Below are 15481 nucleotides of genomic sequence, written 5' to 3' on the forward strand. Positions count from 1 at the left end.
CTCAGTGCAGGGGGGTGTGCACTGAGTCACACCTCACAGGCCACGCTGTGCTTAACAGTCACACAGGACACTTCAGAGCGTTCCTGGTTTGCCCGCCAGCATTGCCCACCTGCCTATTCATCAAGAAAGTGTAAGAGGTGGGCAGGGAAGATATACATCCCTGACCATGAAGGGGTTCCCCCTTCAGAAAGTAGATTTTGGGGGGCAGCACCTGTGGCTCAGTGAATAAGGCGCTGGCCCCAGGTACTGAGGGTGGTGGGTTCAAACCCAGCCCCTGCCAAACTGCAACAAAAAATAGCTGGGCGTCGTGGCGGGCGCCTGTAGTCCCAGCTGCTCGAGAGGCTGAGGCAAGAGAATCGCCTAAGCCCAGGAGCTGGAGGTTGCTGTGAGCTGTGATGCCACAGCACTCTACTGAGGGTGACAAAGTGAGACTCTGTCTCTAAAAAAAAAAAAATAATGAAATAAAATAAATAAATAAAGGTAGAATGTAAATTTTTGGAAAGCCTCTAACTTTTAGGAGGTTTATGTTAATCTTTCTTAGCGTTCAAAAGAAACTCAAAGGTGCCAATGCCTTAAGGAAGACTGGGCCCACAAAGTGACCTCTCACCTTCTAATGAAATCAGTCAGCATATTTGAAGCTTTAAAATTTGACATACTAATATATGTTTACATGAGAACATAGAGATGTGACAAAAAAAGAAGAAAAATAAATCACCCTCTACCCACAGAGGATGGTCTAAACCTTGCAGTATTTATGGTTCCAGACTGCTTACTATGTATTAAAAGTATATATATGTTGGTGGTGCCAAAAAATGTAGACACATTTTAAGAGATCTTGTTGGAAGTAAAATTTGATCAGTCCCCAAAGTGTGTGCATTGCAGGTACAAGGGACGTGTGTGACACATCTAGGTACACTTCACCAGCAGCGTAACTTCAACTCAACTTTGAAAAGTAATACATAGAGGGTGGCGCCTGTGGCTCAAAGGAGTAGGGTGCCGGCCCCATGTATTGGAGGTGGTGGGTTCAAACCCAGCCCTGGCGAAAAACTGCAAAAAAGAAAAAAGTAACACATAGATATCATCTCTTAAAACATGTATATAGGTTTTTGGCACCTGCTATATGTACATTTAAGATAAAAACATTTTGTACACTGTGTTCTTTGTAACATAGAGTATGTTACATATTGCAGGAAATTGTGTCAAGCCAGTATATGAGATTCTACATCTCTTTACAGGCTGTACAGAATCCAGCACAGGGGAACTCATCCTTTCACACATCTGGCCGGCCATGTGCCTCCCTGAATTGCAGGAGCCCTGAGCAGTCTGATCCTGTCATCTAGATACAAATAACGGGAGGATGAAATGTCCATGATTCCAGAAAACTGGCCTGGAAAGCATTTACCCCAAACCTCTTAGACTCTAGTATAGGAAAGAGGAGGGCCAGGCTGAGGCCTCAGGGACACAGGCAAGGACTTTGGTATCTCAGGCCAATGCTCATTTTGTCCCACAGGAATGGCTGCCTCAGATACCTGCTCTAGACAGAGAAGTATGCTTGCCCTTTAGGGCAGTGGTTCTCAACCTTCCTAATGCTGTGACCCACAGGTTGAGAGCCGCTGCTTTAGGGCCATCTCTAGACCAGACCTCTGTGCTTTCTCTCATGGTAACACCCTCCCCCTCGCCTTGGTGGGGGGATCTCTGTTTCATCCTGGGCATTCCAGCCAGCTACTCAGGACTAAGGCCCCATCTTGACCCCTCTCCTTGTTTTTTTTTTTTTTTGAGACAGAGCCTCAAGCTGTCCTCCTGGGTAGAGTGCTGTGGCATCACAGCTCGCAACAACCTCCAACTCCTGGGCTCAAGAGAGTCTCCTGCCTCTGCCTCCTAAGTAGCTGGGACCACAGGCGCCCGCCACAACGCTCGGCTATTTTTTGGTTGCAGCCGTCACTGTTGTTTGGTGGGCCTGGGCTGGATTCGAACCCACCACCTTAGGTGTATGTGGCTGGCGCCGTAGCCACTTGAGCCACAGGCACCAAGCTGACTCTCCTCCTTATTGGCTGGCCTTTGCTCTCCAGAGCTCTTCTCTTGGCCAGTCCTGGAGACGCCAGGCTGAGGCTCTTAGCTCTTGGCCTGGTGGGCAGCCTCCCAGCCCCAGCACAAGGGGCTGGAACCTGGCTTCCCAAGACTCCAAAACCCCCGTGCTTATCAGGAAGCCTGAGGGCTTGTCAAGCATGGATCAAATCCTGTGGCTTCTGAATGCTTCATCCAAGTGTGCAGACCTAAATGGGGCCATTAGGGGATTTCAGGGCCATTTAGCAGAGCAGCCTCTGAGGCTTAGTGCGGCTCAAACCGTCAGGGTCTCAGTTATTCTTAGCTCCGCACCCCACCGGCCACACACACTCGGCAGTTTACTTGACCTCCTTGTGTCTGTTCTTCTATAATCTAAGAATCTACCTCCTTCCAGATGGGAGAGGTGTGAGGGAAATTCAAGAACTGCCTGTAAATCCTGCAGTGCAGAGAAAGTATATAAACATTAGTGGCACAGCTGGTAATGACTGGAGGATCCAGGAGGCTCAGAGAGCCACTGTCTTTAGCATGTCCAGGCTGTGTCTGGGTGTGAGCTCCCTCAATGGTCTAGACAACAGCACAGTGACCAGCTACCAAGTGGGCCCAGGATGCTGGCATTAACCCAGGAATAGGGGTTTTGTTAGAACTGGCAAAGACTTCAGAATTCAAAGCTCCTCCCAGCCCTACACTGAGTGTGCTCCCTGGCCTCGGGGCTGGGAGGCTCTTCTCCATCATTCTCCTGGAGCAGCCCCAGGGAGAGCAGGCAGAAGCCCCTCTGTACTTGAGGCAACCTTGCTGGAAATGTTCCATGCTCACCTCTCAGGAGCAGGTGCTAACTTACCTTTGACCTCCTGCACCTCATACCCCCCAGATTGCAGGTGAGGGGAAGGTACTCTCAGCAGAGCTGTCCCCCTCGGGGGTCCCAGGGCTAATTCCTCCCTGCTACACTGGCTTAGCCAGGGGTTTCTGGAGGTTTGTCCGGCCAAGACGCACATTAACACTTTAAAAAATGGGTTTATTTGATGCCTTTTAAAAGTAGAATCTATTAAGCCAGTTTGCATATATAATTTTTAAAAGGCTTTAAAGACCTGTGTTAATATTTCCATGACTCTAATGCATGGTTTGCAATATGGGGAGCTATTTAGCAATGTCTGGAAACCTTTGGGGTAGGTTGTCACAACTGTGGAGGTGGCACTGGCACCTGGTCATCTAGTCACATTGTTAGTAAAATCTCAATATTTTCTCCAAATTTGGTGGGGCAATAGGTTAGGATTTCTGCACATCCTGTAAAAAAACATCTAACACTGCCCCATGGTAGCCTTTGGGGCCCACACATCTCCACAGGTGGTTTTGTTATTGTTGAAAGGAGCTGTTTTTGGTGGATTTGTGTTTTTACCGCAAATTCATTGTCTGGGTTTTTTTCTCCCTTCCGGATTGGCCGAGAATATTCAAATCGCTGGACCTCGTTCACCCTGTAAAAACTGTACAGAGATAAGACAAATAGTTAAACATTTAACCTGACAAACAGCGGATTTGCTTTTAGACATGGGGCCTGGCCTCAGAATATGTCACTGCATCTTATAAAATGTCCCTAACTCTGGCCTGATGCCACAGCCTTGGCTTCCTCCCCCAGCCTCAGAAGAGAGGCGCTGGCAGGTGGGGAAATGAACATGGACTTCGCCTCCTTTGCCGTCCTGGCAGCCCTCAGGGAGAAGAGATGCTGGGTGGGAGTGGAAGGAGGGAGCTGAGGTAGAGGGCAGAGAACATGGCTCTTGTGTTCAATCTACCTATTTATTATTTCTGAAAAGATCTTCCATACTTTAGTTTCAGATCTGTGACATGCAGATATGGCAACCACCCCAAGAGTGGCACCCATGCACCCTAAGTGGCCTGCTTCCCTCCCTGGGCCAAGGCGTGGGGAAGACTCCCTTCTTCCCCTGCACTGAAAGGACGCAGCCCCCTGTACCCGAGGGAACTAACTATGTGTCTGGGTGTGCTCTGCAGCTCACTGCTTGCAAATGCTGCTTCTCCCTAGGAAGAAAGGCTGTGAGCCTTAAAATGCACGCCTGAGAGCAACCATTCGCCAGGAAGAAGGGTCCTGGTTCATCTTCCATTATGGCTGATGCTGAAAGGTTAAAGAAACCACCAAACTTCAGGATACAAAATCAAATCCTGAAGAGTATTAGGCCTTCAAAGAAGGTAACTTTTTTTTTTTTTCCTCACTAGAACATGGATCAAATAGGGAAGAAAGTTCTCAACCTCGAAGAAACATCTGCCTTAGCAGATGTTTCCACACCTTTGCTAAGTGAGGAGCAATTCAACTGAGAGGCATAAAACCTCACCTGAATTTGGGCAGTTGACACCTGAAATTTAAAAGCCACCCATAATCCTACATTATCTAACTGTTGTGCTCTGGGGGTGAAGGGCTCTTCTCTGAGGCATCACCAGGAACAAATGTCTGTCTCTTTCCCTGCCTTATAAAATGCAAACACTCAAGGCCACACTCATGTGTGTGGACTCAGATTTGTTGGGTGTGGGACTGGGCTAGCCCACTGTTAAAAACTCAACAGCCTGAGCACAGTGGCTCACACCTGTAATCCCGGCATTTGGGGAGGCTAAGGTAGGAGGATAACTGGAGGTCAGAGGTTCAGACCCCCATCTCTAAAAATAATAGCCAGAAGTGGTGGAACATGCCTATAGTCTAGCTACCCAGGAGGCTAAGGTGGGAGGATCACTTGGGCCCAGGAGTTTAAGGCTACAGTGAGCTGTGATGGCACCACTGCACTCCAGCCTGGGTGATAGAGAGAGACCTTATCTCTAAAAAAATTTTTATTTCATATAAAAAGTTCAACAGAGTACTCTACCTCATAGGGTAGATCTACAAGAAGACCAGTTTTTGCCAAGTTTTTGCTGTCAGTTACCTTGGGCAGCCTCTGCATTCTCCCAGGTCCTAGTTTGCCTTCTTCCCTTACTTTTTCAGATGCTTTTTTTTTTTTATTTTTTGAGACAGAGTCTCATTCTGTTCCCCTGATGGAGTGCAGTGGCATCATCATTGCTCACTGCAACCTTGAACTCCTGGGCTGAAGGATCTTCTTCCCTTAGCTTCCTGAGTAGCTGGGACTACAGGCACCTGCCAGAAGGAGCACCCAGCTAATTTTTCTGTTTAGTAGAGACAGGGTCTCGCTGTTGCTCAGACTGCTCTTGAACTCCAGAGCTCAAATGATCCTTGCCTCAGCCTCCCAGAGTGCTGGGATTACTGGTGTGAGCCATCACAGCCAGCCTCATGGATACTCTTTAAAAAAGCACAGAACAAGCATCTTGAAAGCTAATCAGAAGATAAAATCCATCTTTAAGAGGTGGAATTATTAGCAAGAGATCTGTAACCAGCCTCTTACCACTCTCCTGTCGGGCAAGAAAAATGAGATGATTACCTTACAATCTGCTCTGACACTGGCTTGTGAAATTTAGGGGGCAAATCAAGCTTGGGCTTCACGGTGAAACATTGAATATCTGATAGGAAGGGAGTTAAGGAGCAGTGAGGCACGTGGACAGGAGCCCCCCAAGTACACCCAGACAAACAGCATCTCAAGGGTTTCACGGTCCATATGGCAGCCTTAAAGGATACACTGGCCAGGAGAGTTTTTAATGTCGTCGCCTGGTGGAGATGTTGTCTTCATTTTCTCTGCGTTTGGAAACTGAGTTAACAGGCGAGCTTCAAAATCTTCCCGGCGTTCATACTCTTTCCCCCGGTAAATGAAAACTTTTCCCTGGAAACATAGACATTCATTCAATAACATGCCAGGAAGACGGCCAGGAAAAGGTCACACGCAAATGCGCTGGTCTTCAAAATATGCTGGATGGGTTTTTTAAAAAATGTCATTGAATTTAACGTGTAATTTTTTTTTAACTTGTAATTGTGTTGGTCTTATTTAACAAGAATGCAGGGACATAAGACATGTTTGGGAAGCCCTGGACCCTGTGTTAGTAAAATCTAGTGAGACACCTTCGTCTGGACAGTAACAACCAATCTGATTCAAATGACAAAAAAACCCAAGCAACTGGAGCCTGGGACTGCAGAGGGCAAGAGATGATGGGAAAGGGTTAAGGCGGCCAGGCAAGTGGATAGCATGAGCATATTTTTTATTAGGGGGGAGAATAGGCCCTAATTAGGTAGTTTTCATTCTGCCGTAAGGAATTTAACTCCACTCCTCAGTGGAGGAGTGCGGCCATGCTGAGCTGACTCCCGCAGAGCAGAGGAAAAGGGATCCAGACCAATGGAGGAAGCCAGGAGGCTCCCGGCCTCCCCCAGTGAGTGACGGACGGGATGGATGGAGACCCCCAGTGAGTGACGGACGGGATGGATGGAGAGCAGGACTCGCCCATCACAATCACACTCAGGGAGGTTGGGCGGCTCATTATTCATCAACACATGACAAGGGAAAATACATAGGGCGAGCTCTTCTTCTAGAGGCTGGGTATGGTCCATCTTTCTGTCACTGCCATAAATTCCAAGTTGGAGAGTCCATTGGGGTTGTTCCGAGTGCTAGGCTCGGCAACTTGGGGCGTGGCAGGGAGGTGAAGTGGCGAAGCGTTTGCTCTTCCTTATACGAGACTGTCTTACTGAGGCCGTTTCTGTCTGGGTGTGATACAGTCACTCTGTCAACATATCTAAAAGAACCATTTTTCTTGCAAGATGTAACAGGTCTCTGTCCCTTCAGACTCACCAGATATGTTCTGAGCATCAAATGAGTCACGAAAAGGGGGCAGTGGGCAGAGAGTGTAAGGCTGCTGCTAGTTTGGGAAGCCCTCTGCCTCCTCCACCTTCCCTGCCCCTCTCAGAGGTGTCTTGATCTAAACAAAACTGCTACCAAGGACCAGACGGCAGGCAGAAGCCACAGGACATGAGGCACAGCCGTCTGGGGCAAAGCTTCCCACAAGGGTACTCAGTTGCATGGGTGTACTCGACATTCCAATGAGGGGACATCAGTCTCCAGATTGGGGCTCTTGAGTCAGCTGCAGTAATTCCTGGACAGATACTGTGTGTGTGTTGGGGTGGCGGGGGTGGGGGGGCAAGCAGAGAGAACAGCATGTTGCTGCATGTTTTCCATTTATCTATTAGAAACTCAGACGGAAGTCAAACCCAAATTTGTCTAATTACTGGATTTCGAAACAGAGATCCCATGGTACTCAGTCAATTTATCCCACTATGGTCTGAATGATTATATCCCCACCCCTACCCCTACTCAAATGCTGAAATCTAATCTTTAACGTATCAGAAGGGCCTTTGGGAGGTGATTCGGTCATAAGGACTTTGCCCTTGGGAATGACATTAATGCCCTAGTAAAAGATGCCTTTCCCTATGAGAACAGGTGGATGGCGCCAACTGTGAGGACACTGACTCTATCGGCGCCTTGATCTTGGACTTCCCAGCCTCCAGGACTGTGAGCAATGAATCGCCCTGTCTTGGGTATTTTGTTATAGCAGCCAAATGCACTAGGACAGCCCCCTTCCTGAGACCCAGCTTATTCTGAATTCTTATAAGTCATTAAGAAACAGTTTAAGAATTTTTTTCCTCCACTTTATGTGAAGGTATGTCTTATTGTACCATTATGGAAGAAAAATGTTCTATTTCTCTAAAAAGTAATGTCAAGCAGAAACCAAAGGAATATGTAGTCTTAATTAGAAATATAAATACACAGTTTGGGTGCCTTACAAAGCTATAGAAAGCCACACACAGAAATTCAGTAAGATTCAACATGTAATAGACTACTCTATTTTTTTTTTTTTTGAGCCGGAGCCTCAAGCTATCCCCCTGGGCAGAGTGCCATGGCATCACGCTCACAGCAACCTCCAACTCCTGGGCTCAAGCGAGTCTCCTGCCTCAGCCTCCCAAGTAGCTGGGACTACAGGCACCCGCCACAGCGCCCGGCTATTTTTTGGTTGCAGCCATCATTGTTGTTTGGTGGGCTTGGGCTGGGGATTCGAACCCACCACCTTAGGTGTACGTGGCTGGCGCCTTAGCCGGTTGAGCTATAGGCGCCGAGCCAGACTACTCTAAAACTACCAGGCATTTGTTATGCTTTACATTAGAAGAAAGACGTTATAATAAAAATGTATATAAAGGCTTTCCTAGAAAAACACTGGTGAGTTATAGATGAAAACACTAATAACATTTTCTAGAAATGTCAATTACTTTGCATTCTAAAGTCATCCCTTCAAACAGGAAAACAAGGGGAAACGTACACAGAGGCAAAGATGTTTATTTCTTGTAAGCACCATAAATATTTATATTATTGCAAAAAATGCTGAGATCCATTTTTAGAGAAAAACAAAGCAAAAAGGACAACCAGTCAGTTCTCAGAGGCTGTTCTCTTAGCACAGCGTTAAGGGCCTTAATATTCTACCCACTTTTGGTAACTGCTAATGTCATTGTCAGATTGACCCCTGCCAGGTGATCTGTGAAGCGTAATGAATATATTGCTACAGCCCCACAAAATTATTCAGGTGTGGCAGGAAAGTCACTTCCACATTAATCAAGCCTGTTAAGTTCTATCGGCACTTTGCATTTTGTCCTTTTGACAGTGGAGATGACCAGGCACTATCACTGGGGCCTGTAGCCCGTGCGAGCTTCCAGCATGACTGGGCAGCGATGGGCTCAGGGACTGTCTCCAGGACAGTCATCCCGCCCAGACCACGGCTGGTGGCCACACACCACAGGCAGATCTCTGTCCATAGGGGCCACACACAGTATTTAACACCCCAGTGCAGCACAAGTCTGCCACGGTTGAGGGTCGGTCCTTCTCACTTTCCTGGAGACACACACAGACACACATACACCAGTGGCTGTTAGCAGCATCAAGTGACCAGCTCCCAGCTCATTCCGTCCTGCAGCTTTGTTTGTCATTTAGAATAAAGTGATTTTAAATTTCTCCCTATTTAGAGTTTGAACCAAATGTTCCTTATTCTTTGTTTTTTTGGGGGGGGTTAGAATATAAAAGTATACATTTATTTGATATAGAAGAGAGGGAAATAGTGTGGGGATGAGATGAGAAAGAGAGAGGAGAGCAGAGAGGAGGGAGCAAGAATTTTCAACTCTTTTACAGTAGGCAGGACTTTAGTGGTTTACATTCTCGTCATGCGAGTATCAGGAATGGGTGTCTGGCCAGTGGCGGTGGTGACTGCATCGTCAGGACTCCAACAGCACACGCCTGCCTCAGAGATGGAGCCTGACTCGGAGTTTCCAGCACTGTGGCCATGAAGCTCTGTTTCCAATTTCCCACATAACCCAAAATACTCATGTTCAGAGGAGCACATTGGGTAAAAACAACCAAATGTTCATCAGTAGATAGATGGATGAACACAAGGTGTCCTACCCATATCGGGACGTATCCGTCAGCTTTAAAATTAAGGAATGATGTTCTGACACAGGTACAACAGGAACGGACCCTGAGGACATTATGCAGAGTGGAAGAAGCAGGGACAGAAGGACGAGCACTGTATGGTTCCACTCACACGAGGTACCTAGAGCCATCAGATTCATAGAGACAGAGGTAGAACCTGGGGGCTGGTGGGGGGGGGATTGGTGTTTACTGGGTGTGGAGTTTCAGTCTGGGAAGATGGGCAGGTCTGGACATGGGTGATGGTGAAGGCTGCACAACGATGTGAATGTATCTACTAACAGTGAACTGGACAGCTAGGTGGTGAAGATGGCAAGTTTTACCTTGAGCATCTTACTGAGATTGAAACAATACACATCAGTACCTGAAGGAGAGTCCTTTCCAGGAAAATCCCAGAGAAGGTTTTACAGGACCAAGGCAAACATTGCTGCCCCTCTGTGTGCTGGGCGCTGACCACAGCACTACGAGAAAACAAGAGAGTGAGACTTTCCAGACCAGTGGTTCTGAACCTGTGGGTCGTGACCTCTTTGGACTGTATTAAAGGGTTGTGGGGCGGCACCTGTGGCTCAAAGGAGTAGGGCGCTGGCCCTACATGCAGGAGGTGGTGGGTTCAAACCCAGCCCTGGGCAAAAAAAAAAGAGAAAGTTGCGGCATTAGGAAGGTTGAGAACCACTGTTCCACATGGATGCAAAGTCCCCCTCCTTCCTCAACTGGTGAAGGGACTCTGGTGAGGGGCCGTCTTAACTCGGACTGAGTAGAACCATCACTTACCCGCAGGAATGTTGGGAGCCCTTGTCCGTAGTAGCCAACAGCAAAATAGTCAGGCTTGGGTCTTACCACCTTGACGATGTTTTCATAAAATTGGGCCTGCTTTTTCTGGAAGGAAGGAAGGTATATTTCAGGTTTGAGTAGGTGTTTGAGCATCCATTTTTCTGGGCTGTTCTCGAGAGTTCTTTAAGCCTTGCAGGGTAGGGTGGGAGTGTGAGAAGGTGGGGGCAGAGCCCCAAGTCATGCACCTGGGTTAAATCTCACCACAGGGCTTTGATGTTACTTTTCACTCATCCTCCATCATTCAGCAAGAGAATCTGCGCAGACAAGCCAAATTCGGCAACCCTTTGTGATTTACAGGTGTTTTCAATGACCAAAGAGGTGTTACAGAAATTGGCTGGCCCATAGTATCTGTCAAATGGGATGGATCAGATACGTGTGGGATACATTCAAGAAGAATATAAAAGGACAAAATCGTTCTGCTCTACTTTAATGGCAAAGATGACAACATCATTAAGGCAACATGCCGAATATGGAACTGCCATGGCTGGGAGGACAGCAGTCAGACACTCACAGCCCCCATGGCGGAAGAAGGGTCCAGCCCCAACCTGTCCATCCTGCTCTTGTGGAAGGGTCAGTTTTAAACTAGGAGAAACTCTCAGAGACCCCTGGGCTGTCAAGACCACTATGTACAAAGCCAGCAGTTGTTTCCATACAATTCATTCCTAGGTGTCTTAAAGTTTGATCGCAAGAGCTAACTTGGGAATAAAAAGTAAATATTCATGGGCCAGAACCAACCAGGAAATAAAGTAAAACCATCTCCCTGGATAAAATGGAGGGACATATGGAGGCTATGGAAAGCCTGAGGTGAATCCTAACCTCAAAATGGAAAGGGAAATTTCAGAAAAAACAAGCTGAGATTGCCTGTGTTTGTGTAAATGAAAAGAAAGAAAGACCTACCAGCAATTCGCTGAGCTGCTCGTAATCAAACATTTCGTTCTCGTACTGTTCAGCTAGTTCCTTGCCCAGGGCAATGGCCTCCTCCCACATCTGTGAGTGAAAACAGAGAGAGAAAGAGACCCCAGCCTGAATGCTGCAGAGTCAGACAGTAATACAAACATTCACAATAAAGCAATTTAGACACGCATCTGATTAATGGGAACACTATGGAAAGAATGCTGGAAAAACACAAGGATTTTCTAGAGGCTCCTGAGCCGGCATCGGCTGGCTAAGCTGGTCAACCACTGCCCATCAGCCTTGCCGGCCTCTGAACATCCTCCCTGCATGTCATTGTCCTGTTGCGATGTGGCCCCGGAGCCCAGCACTGCCCGCGCAGCCCTGGGCCAGGCAGAAGGAAACGTGGAGAGCAAACCCCGGCTGCCAGGAGCATTTGTGCAGAAACGGGGCCCCCGACTTGGCTCCTTTCCAAATTGCCCCCTTAATAACAATCACTGCACTGATAATCACGGCTGTCAGAAAGATCAGGATATATTTCAACTCTGGATTAAAGCTTGTAAAAAGTTTGCTTCATATGTGCAAATATGCTACAGATGTGAAGGCTGCCATCATTTTGAAAGAGGGGAACTCTATATGGTAAATAATTTGAAACTGACTTTCCAAGTGACTGAGTTTTTTAAAACGTTGATAAACGTTTGACCCATGTGGAATAATCTGTTGAAATAAATAATAGGCCAGAATTTCCCTTATTTTCCTTAGGAAAAATCAAATAAGGTGGATTACTTGAGAAAAACAAAGCAAATTTGGAGGAACCTCCTCTTCCAGGAAGACTTTGGGCTGTCCCCAACTTCCTCCTATATGTTCCCACAACAACCTGGACCCCAGTCCTTCAGGAATGCTCCTTCCAGCTGCTTCCAGCCATTTAGGGCAGAGGCTGAGCACCACCAGTCCATACAATCTCTGGATCTAGCCCTTAACCAGGTGGAGTGAACAGAATTGAAGATTGGTGATTTGAACAAAGCTTCCTACCTGCAGACTGTGTTCCCAGCCACGGATGACCCGCTTCTCTGCCTCCATTCCCCTAGGTTGGCAGCGCTAATCCCTGGGTGAGCTGAGTGGTCCTGCCAGAACTGTAACTGTACTCCCTGCTAGAATGCTGAAGCCACGCTGGGTGGGTCCTCATCCCCAGAGCAGCAACTGCCATGGTAGCAAGAGACGCCTGCAGCTTTCATTCTCCCCACTTACACTGTGTCCACCCAAATGTGTTCTCTTCAAGCCTTCCAGTCACCTTGTCAAGTGCATATCTTCATTATACCCATTTTGCAGATGAGAAATTTGAGGATCAGGCAGGTAAGTAACTTGCCCAAGGGCTCATAGCTAGTAAATGGTGGACATGGCCCAGCTAGGACTTTTTCGAAAGTTATTGCTCTTGATGACATGACCAGGGATTCTGAACTCCAGGTTCCTGCTGGGCCCCATCCCCACTACTGGCCCCCACCAGCCTGCTGGTCTTTGCCATTTCTTGCGAGGATGACCCCCTGAAAGCCAAACTCAGTATCTAATCACCCAATAAACTTAAGGCCACTGTTTTACTTCAATGCTCCCAAAATACTCTTGTCTTAGTTACTACTTAAAGAAACCATCTGCTATTTTTTGATGAGAACTAATTCTGGAATACGAGTTGTATTTTAATACTTTGCATAACAAAATAGAAATAAGCCCCAAAGTAGAAATAGATTTCGGAAATAGGACCAGTGTTCAGGGAGGAAGAAGGTGGCCAAGATGTCCTGCCCACAGCCACGCTTTGGCACGTGCTCCCATCCCAGAACCCCCAGCCCGCCCGGCCCCCCCCATCCTGCCTCCCACTCTTTGAACATCTCATTCTGCTGATCTAAATCTTCCTTATGTCCTTTCCCAGGGCCCAAGCTCGAATTTCCAGGAAGGGAGAACTCCTCTCACTTTTAATGTATTTTTAAAGCTCCAGTGACCAATTCCTCCCTTAGCACATTTCCATTTCAAAGAAAACATTACCTTTACTTGCAGGCCTCCTTCCCCCGATTTTTTCTTTACTTTTCTGCAAGCTAATACACACTCTCTAGGATGTCTGTGCTTCTAATTCCTTCCCGAGCAAAAGCTTAATCTGTCTTTATCCTACATGACAGATTAGATACTTTTGATACATATCAAAAATAATTGTTTTTAAAGGAAATACAAGTCTTGAGTAAAGGTCACACGGTCATGTTTTCCATCAGCCTTTCTATAAATATACATCCCTCTTATCCTCCCCCTCCCCAACCACCACCCCAGGATGTTTTAAAGGCTCCTGCATCGAGGAGATTTCCACCTACTCTTAATTATACTGGGCTCTAAAGAGAATGTGGGTAATTCATATTTCTAATGTGAACACCTTGAAATATCTCAGTGCCAGAGAGAACACAGACTGATTATGATGTAGATATAGATTATCTCAGTGAAAGAATCGCTTTAACCTTTGCAAGTAAGCCCCTGGGCTGGGCTTCCTTCTTTGCAGGCTGAAGGCTTAGGTGGTTCACAACAGACCCAAATAACAAAGCCCTATATCAGCAGACAACTTCATTTTCCGATCTGAAATCCCTAATCCAATTTTCAGCATTCCTGAAGTTGATGGTTTACCCCCAGTGAGGAGTGCTTTCTCCCCAGCCCTGCTCACCACCAGATGATTTCAGCCACTTTGTCCCAGAAGGATAATCTTTCCCCTATGATTGTGACCCTGGATTCAGAAAGTCCCATTTCTTCAAGGTTCGTGAATAGGAAATTTTCATTTCTGATGAAATTTCTTCCTTAATTCCAAGAAAGAGGTGGCTGCAGAGAACGTAGCCAGCAGTGCTCTCTCACAGAGACTCAGGAGGTGATGACAGACGACCACGGTAGGAGGAAAACATCCATCTCACAGGATAAGAGAACAGGCACCATGGAGAAAAGGTGCTGCCCGACAGCGGCTCCTCCCTGGTAATTCAGGCTGAGGCGACTCACCAGGGTCTCGGTGGGTGACTCTAGTTTATTATGCTGACTACCTGGAAATTACTTATCAGTGATGGTGTTTTATTGGATACTTGAATTTCGGTCATTCTTCTCAACTTCGTCTGTTTTTCCTGGCAGTTACTGAGAAAAGAGTCAGATTTAATCACTCTCTGAATTTCCAAAGTCCCAGACAGGTCTCTGACACTGACATGGATAAAATCAATGGTGTGGAAGATTCCAGAAATCTGGCTGAAGTCCCTTGGCATCACAGGGGGCAAGGAGGCCGAGGCCCAGGATGAGGCCTGGCCCAGTCACTTCTTCTCTTGACAAGCACTGACAGCAAGAGCATCCTCTGTCCCTTCAGGGCAAGGGGCAGGCATCCCCGGGACAGACGTGTGTCATGAGGAAGGCCGTGGCGGCCAAGGTCTGTGACCCAGCTGAGAGGGGGTTGGCTAGTCTTGGAGGTGCTGAAAACTGCTCCTTACAGAATGATGACTCCTTGCAAGTTCCTCCACCGTTCCTGGGCCCTTCACTTTTCCCTTGAGCCAAGCTTCCTCTCAGCCCTTCAGGGATTGCAAGTGGCTTCAACTGATCTGTGTAAAGGATCAACTTTTTGCAAAGAGCTTTCTGAAGACAGAGTCAGGCCTGACTCCCCTGGATCCTGCCACGTCCCATTCTCTCTGTGGCCAGCAGTCCACAGCTGATGGATATGGCAGTGGAGATGCCGCCCTCTCTCCAACTGTGTGCAAGAGGGAACCAGCCACATGAGGAATGGGTCAGACGGGGCTAAATAACCACCAGTGGACAGGAAAACCAGTGGGGTATGAGACTTGGGCTTAGGTTAAGAAGACTTCATGGAAAGATTTTCAAGCTAAATCAAAGATGAGTCCTACTGTCTGGTGCAAGCACTCAAGAAGGTCTGCATTGTGTAGGAATCATTGTTCACGTTATACCGAAATCACTCCCTGTGTTATAGAGAACTCATTAACTGAGTAATAGAGGGATCACTGCCTGAGTTATAGAGGGTTCGGTGCCAGTGTAATAGAGGGATCACCACCTGAGTTATAGAGGGATCACCACCTATGTTATATAAGAATCATTGCCTGTGTAATAGAGGGATCGCTGCCTGAGTTATAGAGGGATTACCACCTATGTTATAGAGAGATCATCGCCTGAGTTATAAAGGGCTCACCGCCTATGTGAGGAACCACTGCCTGTGTAATAGAGGGATCACTGCCAGAGCTATAGAGAAATCACTGCTTGTGTAACAGAGACCACTGCCTATGTTATGGAGGGAT

General features: G+C 47.2%; 1 protein-coding gene across 1 annotated transcript in view; it reads right to left on the reverse strand.

The window, feature by feature from the left end:
• The window catches only part of DOCK1 (dedicator of cytokinesis 1), a 455243-nt gene that overhangs the window by 27459 nt on the left and 412303 nt on the right, over positions 1–15481 (reverse strand). Inside the window, exons 38-42 of the mRNA XM_012807800.1 lie at positions 11187–11276; positions 10230–10334; positions 5687–5828; positions 5493–5571; positions 3458–3542 (exon numbers count right to left, since the gene is read on the reverse strand). Coding sequence (XP_012663254.1) covers positions 3458–3542; positions 5493–5571; positions 5687–5828; positions 10230–10334; positions 11187–11276 — 501 coding nt within the window. The remainder of the gene's footprint in view (positions 1–3457; positions 3543–5492; positions 5572–5686; positions 5829–10229; positions 10335–11186; positions 11277–15481) is intronic.

Source organism: Otolemur garnettii, unplaced genomic scaffold, assembly GCF_000181295.1.
Source record: "Otolemur garnettii isolate 467f Iridium unplaced genomic scaffold, OtoGar3 scaffold00075, whole genome shotgun sequence".
NCBI classification, from domain to species: Eukaryota; Metazoa; Chordata; class Mammalia; order Primates; family Galagidae; genus Otolemur; species Otolemur garnettii.